Below are 15,058 nucleotides of genomic sequence, written 5' to 3' on the forward strand. Positions count from 1 at the left end.
ACTATGTGTCGAAGTGTCCTTGGGCAAGACACTGAACCAGTGGTCGACTAGCGCCTTGCATGGCAGCCCTGTCCCATTGGTGTGTGAATGTGAGAGTGATTGGGTGAATGAGCTGATATGTAAAGCACTTTGAGACTGCTTCAGTGTGGTGATAAAACGCTAAAAATCAAGTCCATTTACCATTTACTATTTAGACGCAGCCTATATCTCTCGGCTGTGGAGGAGCTGTTGAAAATTTATTTTTTTATTATTTATTTGCATGCCGGAAAGGGCGACGGAAAAAAAGCATTTTGCTTATCCAGATCCGTCCCCTGGCTAAGGAGAGGACCGTCTGGGCTACTCTGCTGATGATTCAGCCCAAAAACACAAACAATCACAAAACAATGAAACGGAATTGAATTTAACCTAAATATATTTACACAAGCCTAAAAGGTTTCTATACAAGCACAATGCATTGATTTAAATAATTCAATGAAATTGGCATAATTCAAAATTGGTAGAGGTTTTATTTTATTTTTTTTGACATAAATTACCTGTTCTGGCCTTTTTGACACATTTATGAGATTTATTTATTTATTTACTTCCTAAATTACTCTTTGCTTGTATCACTGTGCAGATATTCTCATTTTTATTGCGTCATTGTCTTTCCCTCACTCATTTTTCCCACAGTGATAATATTCTTAATCTCGCTCCGTGTATTATTTATTTTCATTGCTTTATTCAGTGATCCATTTTTAGAATAATTCTTTTTTCTATGTAATAAATCACTCACTCACTCGTTGCTTGCATAACTGTGTGGTTATTGCATCATTGTCTTTCATTCGCTCGAGTTTTCCCTTTCGAATAAACTCTCTCTCTTAAGTTGACGATCTTTGAGTCTTACGACAACAGAGGCGGGGCCGGCCTGTGATTGGCTACCGGTGACGGCGTTGTATATAATAGTATCCGGATTGTCCTTTGGCGCACATGAGCAGAACAAACCGGCGCAGAATCTCCTTCAATTGTGGGATAAGAGCGTGAATAAACTCTTAAAGCAGATCTTAAAACACACATCTTAATCGGTGAGTATCTGTCTTTAATAACCGCAACGACGCGTTATTTAATCCGTGCTGCGTTCAGGGACTGTAGTAACCGTGGGGGCGGACCCGTGTCACGTTATGCAGTAGCTATAATCACTCTTTTACTTTAATTCAATTAAAATGTTCAAGTTCCCAAAGGTATTGAATGGAAATGTATGGTCAAATAACTGTATTTTATCTAAAAGTTCCTAAGGGCAGCTTTATTGACATTTCTCCATTAATCTTCACGCGTTTATAACGTGTATCCTTGCATTGATTTTTTGTATTTATTTATTCCCCTATACCCTCGTTTACTATACATTTATTCACATACATTTATTTCCTTTAACGTTTGGCTTTGAAAGGAATGCAGTACTTTTCAATTGACAAACACCAAAAGGTAATCTAGTATTTTCATTCATCTATGTTATTTCATTAGTTTGTTATATCATATATCCATTTATTATTTCAGTCATTGGCTTATTTTAATTTATTAATTTCACTTTATTTTCATTCACCTATTTTTTGCAATCTTTTTAATTTAAGCAATTCATTATATATTTTCAGTCATCTATATCAAATCATACCATTTATATGCATTTCCAACTTGTCACTGATTAATGTATATTTGTATGATTTTGAAATACATTAATTTTTTTACTCTTCTTTTCTTATTTCTGACTAAAATGCAAAGTACAGTTAAGAGACAATTTCCACATAATTTGCTATTAACTCCTGGTGCTTGAAGGTCTGATGAATGAAAAACTGGTTGATGAATGATTCATGTTGGGAGTCATTGGTTTACAGGAAGCCCTTGTTTCTCTCAGGTCGGGTTCTGTCTTTCCCGTTCAGGTTTAAATCTCATTATCCATCCGCTCACTACAGATGGTGAATGGATGATGGGTATTAGGTCAGCACAGGAAACCTAAGTAGGCAATATTACATACTGTAGGAGCCTAGCACCGGAGGAGAGTTTAAACACTAGCTAGTTTAACAACCACAACATCAAGATTGAAATCTGCACTAGCCGATGCAAAATCTCTGTGCACGGCCGAGGGCAAATGCTGCACCAGAGCAATGAGCAAAGTCTCTTTTTAAGTGACAGCGAAAGTAAGAGCTATATCTCTACACGAGCAAGAAGAAAATCGGATTTATAGCGAAATCTGCAAAAACAAAAAGGTCAATTACGCGAGAGGCGTGTGTACGCATAATCGCCTTGTCCCTTTTTTTAATTGAAGGTTGATCTGCCAATCAAATTTCATCCCTGTCTCCTGATTGGTCAATTACTGCGGAACAATAATTAAGCTGTAAAGAGTTGAGTGTAAGCAACTGACTACAGAATCCGCAAGCGCAGCCAGCAATCTGCAGAGCTGTTCTGCAAATGTGAGAACATGTGTTATTTAACATCTGAAGTTTTACTTCATTTAGTGAATTATCCTGCATGTCACAACATGCTCAGGTGTTTTTAATGTACATGCACAATGTGTTGGGTTTCCTGATGTTTATTTTTCAATTATCAAGTAACAGCTTGGTTTATGGCTGCAGGAAAACAAGCGTGCCTAACTCAACGGACTAATCTGTCAAACTGTCAAATCTGTCAAACCTGCACTGCACATGAAAAACTGATAAGTCTCGTTCGTGTGCAATTTTTGAAATTTGCTAACAAGCACATATTTCTTTTTTAACCTTTAATTTACTTTAAAACCAGCATCATTTCTATTGGCTCAACTGCACAAATGAAGATGGGAAATTTGTTTGAATCGGAGAGGACACAGAGGTTTTCGATCTTAATACAAGTCGACCATGTTTTTTGCACAAAAAAATGAAAGCCTTGTGTTCCTTTCTAAAGGTCATGCTTTGTTTTCTTCAGGGTTTCTATAATCACTAGTTTGTTTTAATAAAAAAAAAATGTCTGTAGTTTGTATCAGAGCAGTTGGTTTAAAAACACTGAGAAACTCAACACTTCAGGTCTGAGCAGCAACAACACTAAAGGTCGCTATGCTACATCAGCAGGGCCTCTTCCAAGAATGATTTGTTGTATTTTTCCCAAGCTGTTGTGTTAATTTACCGCTGAATAATTTAAAAACAATGTATGGGGTGAAGAGGGATGAACCTGTGCTGGTTGGACCGCAAAGGTGTGATCTAATCAAACAGTTCACTAAATAAATGTTTAATGCATTGTTTTCTTTCTGCTGCTAATTTAAAGTTTGCACTTGGATTTTAGTTTGAATAACTAAGGCTAATACACTGCAGGAATGTCTTTCTTTCCTGTTAGCAGGAGTTTAGTGTAATCTTTATATCCTGGTTTGATTTCCAAGAATGATAAATGAGCCAGAAGAGTTTAAACTTTGAGACTACATGCCATCACTCAGTATTTGCATTTTTCTGAACCGGTTGTTTGGTCACAAAAGGTATTAAAAAAAATGTATGCTTTTAAAACATCTATCATCATCGACGCTGTCACAAACTACTCATAGCAAAGTTGACATGTTCTGAGAAAAAAAAATGTAACTTCAACACTTGCGGTCTGAATTTTCCTGTTATGTAACCTCGTCCTTGTTCCTGCCCAGTAGGCCCCGCCTCCTACTGTAGTCTCTTTACTCTCCCTGTGTTCGTTTGTGTAAGCATGACTGTGCAGATCCTCAGTGTGTGCATGCGCGTGTGTGTGTCATTAAACCTCAGCACTACATTTCTGCATATACATAGTGCTTTTTGATTTGATTATGAGGTTTTAGGAATGAGAGAAATCTCAAGGTCACTATTTGGTATCGGTTTGAAGGTCAACTACAGAGTCCTTCCATTTTTCTGCTCAAAGTACGATCACCTGCTTCAGATCTAAAGGCACACAGGCTTTTATATAGGTTGTTATTTTATTTAGTGAATGCCGCAAATGTTCTGACTTGTGTCTTCATACAGATCTTCAATGACACAAGTTTGAGAAGTAAAAAAAAAAAAAAAAACTCCAGACGTGACATTGTAGTCGCCACAGAGCGTTGCAGAAATGTTGTAAAGAGGTCTCGTTACCATAGTAATATACAAACAAACCCCACAAAGAACTTTATTGTGCTTTTTCTGTGTATGTTTGCATATGTTTTAAAGAAGTGAATGGCCTTGGGCTGTTTAGTTTAACGGTATGATGATGATGATGATAATTTTTATAATAATATCTTGTTTGCTTTTGTAGCTGAGATGGACCTTCATGATAAAGAAATTCTCTCCGAGGAGGTTTTACCTGTGGTGATTATTGGTAAGACACACATCTAATCGCATTGCAAACTTAAATCATAGGGTTTCTTCACTTTAATGTTAGTCATTGATATTTTAGCACCGTGCTTTGCCTTAATAGCCAGTCATATTCTCTTTGTTCTTTGTGCTGTTAGAGCTTTTATTGCTTGTCTTCTTCTTTAGTCTTCTGAGTCATTGCCTGTTGCATTCAGCCCAAACCTGCTGAGTCATGCTGAGGCTACAAATCACTTAAGCTACATTACTTTCTGGTTTGAACAAATTGATTTGTTTCAAGAACGCAGTAAATAACTAAATAATAATAATAATCACAACAAGCATACTTTAAAGTGAGAAAGATGACATGGGCATTGATCTTTTATAAATGTCTAATTAAAAGTTAATGCATGTAAAGGGTTCATGGTAGCATGGTTTTGGTGTCTCTTTCCCTAACCGTGGCAACACAGTTCCCCTTCTGTTTTTCCGTTTCTTAGGTAATGGCCCCTCAGGAATTTGCCTCTCCTACCTCTTGTCAGGCTACACCCCCTACCTGTCTCTGGGAGCAACACACCCCAACCCATTGTTGCAGAGCAAACTGGGAGAGCAACCTCACCTGTCGCTGCTGGAGCAGGTAACACACACACACACACACACACACACACACACACACACACACACACACACACATTTCTATGATGACCTCCGGATGTTAAAGTTTGCCACTCCTTTTCTTCTGCAGGATCTGGAGTATCTGTGTGAAGGCCTCGAGGGCCGATCATCCAATCCCGTGGCAGTGCTCTTTGATTCTCTGCTGCTGCCCGACAGTGACTTTGGTGTGGAGCGCAGTTCGCCTCTGGAGTGGAGATTTGAAGCGAAGCGCGCCATTCCTCACCTGGTGCTGGGGAAGGGTCCACCTGGAGGAGCCTGGCATGTATGAGCCCACTAATGCTTCAAAAGGGCAATTAGCCAAAACATTAGAACAACCCACAGTATACTCGGGACACACAAGAAAATGAACTGACATTTTTGGAGATGCGAGCTAATGTGTATAAATAAAAATATGTATATATATATATATATATATATATATATATATATATATATATGTATTTATGTATATTATTTCTGATGCATTAAGAGATACACAATTAAGATAAATATTAGAGTAAATAAAAGTTCTGGTAAATGTACTTTAATCTTACATACAAACTAAGGGCCGGATTCTCAAAGATCTGAAATAAAGGGTGGTAATCCAGTTGCTTCCCTAAATTTTTTAGTGACTCAGTTTCCTCACTTGCTGCGCGGAATTCACTAAGATTGCAGCAATCATTAGTGCAAGAGTAGAACTGGTGCAGACTGCCCCTATTTAAAATGTCAGTGTGCACTGACATTTGAGTCAATTCAATTTGAGGCAGATGGACTTTTCTGTCTGCTGCACAAACATTTAATAATGTAGAAAACTAAATAAACAAATACTTCACTCTGTACCGCCATTAAAGGCACAGACAGACGAGGCAGAAATATCAAAAGCAGCAACTCCTAAAAACCTCTTTTAACACAAAATGTCGTGTAAAATAGAAATACAAAACAATCCTGATGTATTGTGGTTCTCAATAGATTGCCCCGTCTGTGCAAAAAATCTTTTTTTTTGGTAAAATGTAACTTAAAAGATTTAACTATAATAAGGGAACTTGAAATGTGTGAATTATTCTCAGCCAAGTAAAATACATTGTTAAACTTAGGTTTATATTTCAGAGCCTAACAAAGACGTTTTACTCCATTTACATTTATGAACAGCAGTGTTTCTGTTCACAGGGTTGCATTTAAGGTCTGTCAAGCCCCCCATCCCCTGACCTCAATTGTTTGAATGAACTACAAACTGGGCCTTCCCTGGGTTAAAGTTGATATTTGCGTTACTAAAAGTGTCTGCTATGGACCTAACTACAAGTGTGTGTGCGGGTTTCAGGCGATGGAGGGCTCCATGCTCACCCTGAGTTTAGCTAACTGGATGGAGCTTCCTGGGCTGAAACTGAAGGATTGGATGAGAGACAAACGCAGGTATGGATGGAGCAGATCTTCCTTCTGCTGATGTTCAAATTCTTCCTTAACTCTTGCTTTTCAAACTTTTATCAGCCCCTGGTCCGATTACTGTAAAAGTAACCTTATGTTGGACTATGTTGATTTTCTCCTCTTTGCTTTGGTTTTCAGTTAGTTTTACATAACACTTTTGTGCTTTTAAAGCTCGTAATGGCCTTTTATCTCTCCGTTTTGCGTTCACAGCAGACCTTTGACGACACCAATATGTCCTAAAATCCATGCCCCTTCATTACAGCGGCATCCATCCTTTGTTTTCTTACTTCTGAAGGTGTTTCCACTTTCCATTTCATGCAGAAATGTGCGGAATGATCGCGCCACGCCAGCAGAGATTGCCTCCTATTATCAACACTACGTTTCCCAGATGTCACTGGAGCAGAACTTTGCATGTGGGACCACTGTCGCCTCCATAACCAGGCAATCTGAAGACCAGGAGGGGTCGCCGGCTTGCTGGCGAGTAACGGGACTGCAGCGGAGAGATGTTGAACTCGCAGGTAGAGAGAACTTACTTATAAAGCCTGCAACATACTTCATCCAATCTGAGAATTTCATTCTTGATGAATTTTCTCACACTACTTCCACTTTCTAAATGTAGCAAAACATCAGGGATGGAAAATGTACACAAATCCTTTACTGAAGTAAAAGCACAAGTACTGGCTCACCATCTTTTTACTTCAGTAAAAGCTGGGGAAAAAGCACTTTACCTGCTGTATCAGTTAAACTGGTAATCATTGTAATTGGTGGCACTTAATGGTAGAAGCTAGGCTTCAAAGCTTTAAGCATTGACAATTGTAACATTACAATAGAAAGTTATCTCAAATGAATCAGGGTTCTCACCAGGAATTTTTCAGAGCATAGGGGGATCGCGTGGTGCACGAGCTAGCGCCACCGGTGCGGATAATTTTAAAATGTAGAACTCTCTGAGGGCCAAAATTAGTGGAAGTAAGTAAAGCTGAAGTTTAAAAAAAAATAAAAAGACTGATTCCAAGATGCGCTTTTCAAATTCAAATGAGTTATTATGTGGGACCTGCAGTAATATCGAAACACACACACACACACACACACATACGGAGGATGCACACACACACACACACTTACCCGCACATACACGCACACAGTGTAGCTTTAATCGGGCTGAAAAAAGAAGATCCGGCCCGACAGAACAGAATAAAGTCGATGTCTCTTTAAGCTCAAACACATATGCATGTTGAATGATCCATTGCGAGTTATAAACATGACGACAAGCTTCATGTGCGCTACGTCTGGTTGAAGCTACACTGTTTATATTGTACGGTGTACACCACACAGGCGTATCGAGAGCAGCTAAGTGGCTGCACAGGTCCTCAGATTAAAAAGAGTTAAAACAACCCGTGCCCATCTGGAAGTCCCTTTTGTGTCAAAGTGTGCACCAATAATTATGACAGTACCGATTAAAAAAGAAAAAATTAAGAGAAAATCTGCCCTACGTTGCCGGACACTGAACGTAGGGAGCGCCATTGCTCCGTAGGACGGAAAGATTACAACGTCAGGGGCCCCTATGTTCAACAGCGCTGGCGAGAACCCTGTGAATGGTTTGATTTTCCCTGTAATTTCTTCTTCTTCTTTTTTTCTTCTAGAAAATGTGTTGTTATCAGCAGTGCTATTAGAAATGAGTCACGAGAAAGCATGAGTACTTTTTAAACTGTAACACCAAAGGGTACAAGTGCTTAATGCCATCATAGGTGAGCTACCCTGGGATTTAATTTTGTTGTTTTAATGACCGTGGGCGTCGGATCATGCTGTTTTTTCAGTGCACACTTACACATTATGCTGATTGGACAATAGCTCAAACTAAAACTAAATCACATTTCTGATTAAACGAATAACATTTCTCACAAGGTGTTGAAAACGGGAGATATACAGTTCTGTATCCTTATATATTGAATTAATGATGTATAACTTACACATTTACATTGTAACTGTAATCTTCAGCATTGTTAAGTATTCCCCACAAGACTGACTGTAAAAATTAAGATATAAAGTGCAGTGAAACAAATACTGCTTCATCACCACTCCATATATACTGAGGAATATCACTGCTTAACATTGTTGATTAAATGATATTTCACATCAAATGAGGAATAGCTGTTCTCATTTTGATTAGTTTAGCAGTGAAAAACTATGAGCGGTTTGAAGCTTCACAGGTGTTTTGGTGAAACTGGTGTCCTTTTTAACTAATGCCTGACTTCTGAGGGGCGGATTCACTAGTATCTGAAATAAAGGGTGGTAAACCAGTTGCTTCCCTAAATCCTTTGGTGAAGCAGTTTCCTATTTAAATGAGCGTTTTGTACATGTTATGTTGAACATAGAGCGTGAAGGAGAGCAGAAGCTAAAAAATAAATTTGAAGCAGCAGAATTGGAGGTGTTAGTTAGTGCTAGTGTTGTGTTCAAGACCGCACTATCCGAGACCAAGACTTGCCCGAGACCAGAATGCACCGAGACAAGACAAGACCAAGACTTTCGGGAGCCGAGACCGAGTCAAGACCAAGACCGAGACAAACCGAGACCAAGACCAAGACCAAGACCATAAACATTTTTTTTTCAATTTAAAAAAAAAAAATAAATAAATAAAATTATGGCAAGGTTCAACAGTTAAATAACATCTCTCTTTAATTTTAGTTTATTTTAAATACATTTGACGGACAAAAAAAAAAGGTGCCTGCAAAAAATTAACTAAAATATTAAAACTACTACTGCTACTGATACATTCACAATTATTCTACATATTAAAAAAAAAACAAGATTTTTATGTCAGCTGAATGTACAGCAAGTGTTTAAAAGCATTTCTGCCAAGAAATAATGATTCTTGATTCTTTCAGTTGTTCAGGTTTAACAGGTCACAGATTTCACAAGATAAGATTTTAGTTTGAAAAAGCCTTTACACAGGTTATTTTTATTAATTCACTTAGTTGATATAGTTTAATTTGGTTGCTGTAATGTAACTAGGATATTCAATTAACAAAGATTTCCAACTGTAACTGTAAAAGTGAAACTTTCTGAAATAAAACTAAAAACAAGTTGTCATCAGTGTAAAAAACATAGAGCTACAGGTAGATGTGAAACTAAATAAAACAAACTCAAACCCTGGAAAAGTCATGTAACAAATTAATCAATAGTTATTATATATATATATATATATATATATATATATATATATATATATATATATATATATATATATATATATATATATATAATTATGGAAACAGAAACTATAAAAAATAATTATATTGTGAACCTGTTTATATTGTGGGGAACATATTATATACATACATGTAATTGGAGTCTAAAGTCACAAAAAAAAACACCACTTTAAAAATATTTAATATTATTTGAGTGCAACTCTGCGGCGATGACGCGCTAGTGACGACATAAACCAAGATGGCGGCGGCCCGGACTACAGCCGACATTATGTAATAAAGCCTTAAAAGACATGGATATAATGAAAAGAGTGGATGGACAAATGCATAAACATGCAGACTTTCACACGGACACACACGGACTTATTAAACACACACTGACCTCAGTAAACACGGTAAACGGAACAGGCTTCACCGCTCGGCTGGCACTAGGACCCAGAAGCAGAGTAAGTGCGTCCCCTATCCAGCTTTCACAGGCTGTAATATCATCAGTTTATAATTTTACCAGTTATTAGAGCTACTGTCTTTACCAGGGAGATAATATTTATTACTGGTGATTGTTTTCAGGAGTTTTACTGGGATTTTTACCGGTGATTAGTTCATATCTCCCTTGCGCTCCGCGGTCCAAACTGACACCGGAGCCACACAGTATGAATGTGTTACACACGTCACTCAGTCACAATAAGGAAGGTTGTGGTCATTATACGGGGTGGATTAATTAATGAATAAAGGATTGTTTTATCCCGTTCTTCTCCGTGTTATTATCACATTATAAAAATGTTTAAAAATAGCAGGAATTAGTGCTGGTCTCGAACGGTCTTGACGGAAAATCCCGAGTCCGGGCAGCCCGAGTCCGAGACAAGACCGAGTCAAAATGCTTCAGAGTCCGAGACAAGACCAAGACCTTTAAAATTTGGTCTCGAGACCAAGACCGGTCTTGACCACCACAACACTAGTTAGTGCTAAATTTATACGGAAAAACAGGCAGCAATGAAGTCCAGGTTTGATTAATTGCATTGCATCCCTTGCATTAATTTATTTGTATGTCTTCCTCCCATTTTTTTGCTCGCCTTGTGAGCTCCGTCTTCTATACTTATTCATCAGAGGGAAACGCGCTAAATGAATTGAGGGCGCATTGCAGCAGCAGTGCACTCCTGATTCTCTAGGGTTTGTACTGCTTATTAGCACGTGGAGTGACGTTTGCACACGTTTTAATACCCCTAAACCTTTAGTGAATCCGCCCCTGAGTGTATTTAGCTAACCCTTAGACTCAGTCACAAGATAAAATAGGACACCATTGCTTTATTACATTGCTTGTGAGTTTTACTCATGTTTCTCTGTAATATTACACACTGTGAATCTCAGACTGAGATGGATGAACTTGCTGTGTATAAGGTCTGAGGGAGGCTCACTCTCCCACACTTTGAAAATCCCTGGTCTAGTGATTTACTTGATGGGGCACTGTGATTGGTTTCTGTGCAGCAGGGGAAGAGCTAAAGCCCTTTGCATTGCTTAAGAACTGCAGGTGCTGTCCCCTTGTTTTAAAGTGCGTAGGAGCCTAAACTTCTCACTCTTTGTTTGTAGATGGTTCCTCTGTTTCTGAGGACATACCTTTCTCCTTGCTCGCCCATAACGTGGTGATGGCCACAGGAACACATGACATTCCTGCTTGCCTTGGCGTTGACGGCGAGTCCCTGCCCTTTGTCTGCCACTCCTTCTGGGATCTGGAGGCATCCATCTCCCGCGGCGAGCTTGACCAAAGTTCTGACCCAGTGCTGGTGGTTGGGGCTGGGCTTACGGCAGCTGACGCAGTACTTGCAGCACACCACCTCAACACGCCGGTGTATCACGCCTTTAGACGCTCAGTCACCGACCCCGGGCTTATCTTCAACCAGCTTCCAAAGCTGCTGTACCCAGAATACCACAAGGTGAGGAAGGTCGATTATGAAAGATTCAGAATCCAGCCTTAAATTTGATTGTATGGTAGATCCGGACCTTATTTATTGCTGTCATTGTTACACCTATCAGCTGCTGGTCAAATGTGCCTTAATGGATTATTTGAATGAGGAGTTCTCAAAAAAGTTACACCGTATGGCCAGCACTTGTGGTTAAATACTTATGTTCCTAATTCTATTGCCAAGGTCAACAACTGATCTGGATATATTGCTGTGTATTTTCCTGTGATTAGTGGGATTGTCTAACTTCTCTTTATTTTTGGCTCCAGGTTCATCAGATGATGACTCAGCAGCAGCACCGGCCGGCTCCACCTCAGAGCCGTCACTCTCCATCCAGCCCATCCTCCTCTTATTCTGGTTACCTGAGCTTCCCACGCCACAAGGTCGTGGAGTTCAGACCTGACCGGAAGTGTGTTCTGGAGTCGGACTCTGGCGAGCGGACGGTCGTGCAGGTCTCTAAGGCTTTAGTATTAATTGGCGCTCACCCTAATCTTTCCTTCTTGCCGGACAACGGGCTCTCGCTCGGCATCAACCATGACGAACCAATCACATGTCGGAGGAATCCAATTGAGGTGGACCCATTTACGAATGAGGTGGTGTCAGCGGATGGGCCGGGAATGTACGCCATGGGCCCATTGGTCGGCGAGAACTTTGTGCGGTTCTTGAAAGGCGGTGCGCTGGCTATTGCCAGTGACCTCGCGAAGAGACAAAGGGTGGGAAAAGAGGATGAACTGGTGGATGGATGTGTGGACCAACGGGTCAATACCAAGGCAGAGATCAGCACTCTGGTCTCTTAGCTGACAAACAGCCACATGTAGAACTTAACTGAATAACCAGAGACATACTTCTGAATCAACCACATTCTGCAACCTGTTGTTGTTTCTTCAGATTTAGGAAAAATTCCTCCAAAGTAAAACTTTGATTACGCACCATATTTACCACCTAAAATGAATCCTTAATGTTTCTGGTTTTTACCAGTACTGTCACTAGGTACTGAAAAACTCGAATGTTGGCTCCCAAACAGATCCAGATTTATTAATGTTTCATTCTTTAATCCCGTGCTGAGTGAATCTACCTTGAGTTAGCGTGCAAGGTAAAGGATTTCTGAGAGATCAAAACTTGGCTTTGGTCCCTCTGGTCAAAGATGGCTTTGAACCATCTAGTACTTCAAAATCAGTAAAAAGCAATATTATACAAAAGTAAATTCTTAAACCAATGTTCCCCCTTCTCTGTAGTTTTGACTCTGCTTTAACAGTTAGGACCAGTTCCGAACCAGTATCTGCTTCTTTCTGGTGGAAAGTGGCTAAAAAGTGGTAGACTTGAACTTCCAAACCAACTTTAACAAAACTTGCCTCAAGAATGACTGTTTCGCCACTTTTACGGTCTTATGGAGTGATACAACATGACAAGCTTTACCATAAGCCTGCAAACATCTAGAACTATGGCTTGCAACCAATCTGAGCATGGTCTCTTAAATTACAAGCTTTCAATCAATTCAAGGAAAATAATTGTAATTGTTAGAGTATATCAAAAAATGAGGCGTTCTCTTGTATCCAGTACAATTACTTTCCTTTAATCAAAGCCAGAGAATGCAGCTTGCGAACAAAAAAATACAGTTGTTTTTTATGCACAAACAACATTTTTACCTAAAATTCCCATTAAACTATAAACGTGATGACATTTTCTTTTTACATCATTGGAATACGTTGCACTTTTGGAAAATAAATTTCAAGTCACTGCCATCTACTGGTAGGATTGTTCATGGCATGTACTTGGCTCCATTAATCATTTCCCACCAAAATAGAATACAATTTGCACTTAGGCAGCATGTCCACTCTATGCCTCCATACTGTAAAAATAAAGCCACCAAAATCATGAAATATTGTAGAAATTTGAAGTTGAAATGATTAAATATAAAATTAAACTGTATTTATTTACTTATTTTCCTGCTGCATAAATATACCTCCTTCAAAGTAAAAGCACAAGATTTTGCGAACGTTTACTCAACATGGGTCCTTTTATAGTACAACAGGAAAAGATGTTTGAAACATTATTGGAAGCTTTAAAATCAGTAAAACTACTGGACACTGATTTAACATCAAAGATACTTCTCCATTCTCATCCTGACACACTATTTTACATTCATTGTTGTGTTTTTATGTTAAATCCTGTAAAACTTTGATCATTGAAGACATTTTCAGTGCCTTTAAACTTCTCTGTTCACTGCAGCTTCATAAACAAATTTTACTGTTTGATGTCTCAACACTATGTTGTCACTGTTGGTTTTTTTTCAGTGAAGTGGTGCTGTTTTTTGTCTTGATCATGTGACTGTAGCTGGTCTTTCTTCATGTTTTTCTATTTATAAAAGACACTTTACACATGCTTTAATACTGAAGATATTTCAAAGAAATTTGTCTTTTAATCAATTATACAGATTTTTATTTGTGTGTTCCCATTCCCAATAAATTTCTTTGTTTGATTTTTACTTGTATTTATTTTTTGGCACAATGACGTCATTCACAATCTGTGCAGTTTGTTTAAATACCACTTTTAAGTTTTAAACCACAATGATTTTTGAGAAGTTTTTGTGGAAAACACTTGACTTCAACTCGAGTTACAACTTTCATGACTTTAGGCTCGACTTGACAAAATCACAAAGGAGTTGCAACTCGACTTAGACTTGAAAAAAAAAAAAAAAAAACTCTTAACTTGGACTTGAGCTTATTGACTCAGGAAGACTTGACTTCCTACCCTTCCATGACAAATTATTCTATAAAATACTATTATTATGAGCAATAAGTCTGCTTAAACCCCTGCGGGACGGCACTCTGACACCATCCAAAGCCAAACAGGAATTTGACAGTTCCACCTTTAAACAAACTTAGAACCAATCAAGAAGCAGCTGAAAACATCAAGGTGGGCTGAGACGTGCATGCCCGAGCAGTGAAAATGATTGATTATGAATTGATTTGGAAAAATTATACCTGGTGCTATATTGTACTTCCCAGTTTGATTATTGTTTGGTTAACAGAGGAACTGTGAAAGTTTTCAAATCTAAAAATATGCTGGATTGATTTGTTTATAAAAACATTTTGTCAGATTATATCCCTATTATTTGACAAACATGTACTCTGTCAAGTAATTCACTGAATAGACTTGCTCTGTAAAATACACTAGTTGTGGTACATTTTATATTCATGGCTTGTTAGGACTTGTAAATTAAAAGTTGAGGACTTTTGAGCTGACTCGGACTTGAATGGCCTTGACACAAGACTTTATTTGGGACTTGCCTCTGGACTTTAGTGACATGACTTGAGACTTACTTGAGAAGCAGTGACGTCTTCCCACCTCTGCCTGTAAGTATCTGGTGTAAAAGGTAGGACATCATGATATTTTACAAGCTATTTGGTGCCATCTGGTGGACTCTGGACCTCCAGCATGTGGCCATGAGAGGAGCCATTTTACTACTTATTTTGCTTTAATAGACTTTATACTGTAACATAGCATGCAGGCTGGTCTTTTAACTTATCAACTTTTATCCTAATGTTGC

General features: G+C 38.6%; 1 protein-coding gene across 2 annotated transcripts; it reads left to right on the top strand.

The window, feature by feature from the left end:
• Positions 1-917: 917 nt before the first annotated feature.
• Positions 918-13,993, top strand: osgn1 (oxidative stress induced growth inhibitor 1). 2 transcript variants are annotated; one of them, XM_028447567.1, is made up of 8 exons: positions 918-1,061; positions 4,243-4,305; positions 4,748-4,911; positions 5,020-5,211; positions 6,247-6,338; positions 6,672-6,868; positions 11,138-11,481; positions 11,778-13,993. In XM_028447567.1, the coding sequence occupies exons 2-8, from the start codon at positions 4,248-4,250 to the stop codon at positions 12,303-12,305; spliced, it is 1,575 nt and encodes a 524-aa protein (XP_028303368.1). In that variant the 5' UTR covers positions 918-1,061; positions 4,243-4,247; the 3' UTR covers positions 12,306-13,993. The 2 variants fall into 2 exon arrangements, with proteins under 2 accessions (XP_028303368.1, XP_028303369.1); XM_028447568.1 differs by having other exon boundaries at positions 4,775-4,911.
• The last annotated feature ends 1,065 nt before the right edge of the window (positions 13,994-15,058 follow it).

This window comes from Gouania willdenowi, chromosome 5, assembly GCF_900634775.1.
Source record: "Gouania willdenowi chromosome 5, fGouWil2.1, whole genome shotgun sequence".
NCBI lineage: Eukaryota > Metazoa > Chordata > Actinopteri > Blenniiformes > Gobiesocidae > Gouania > Gouania willdenowi.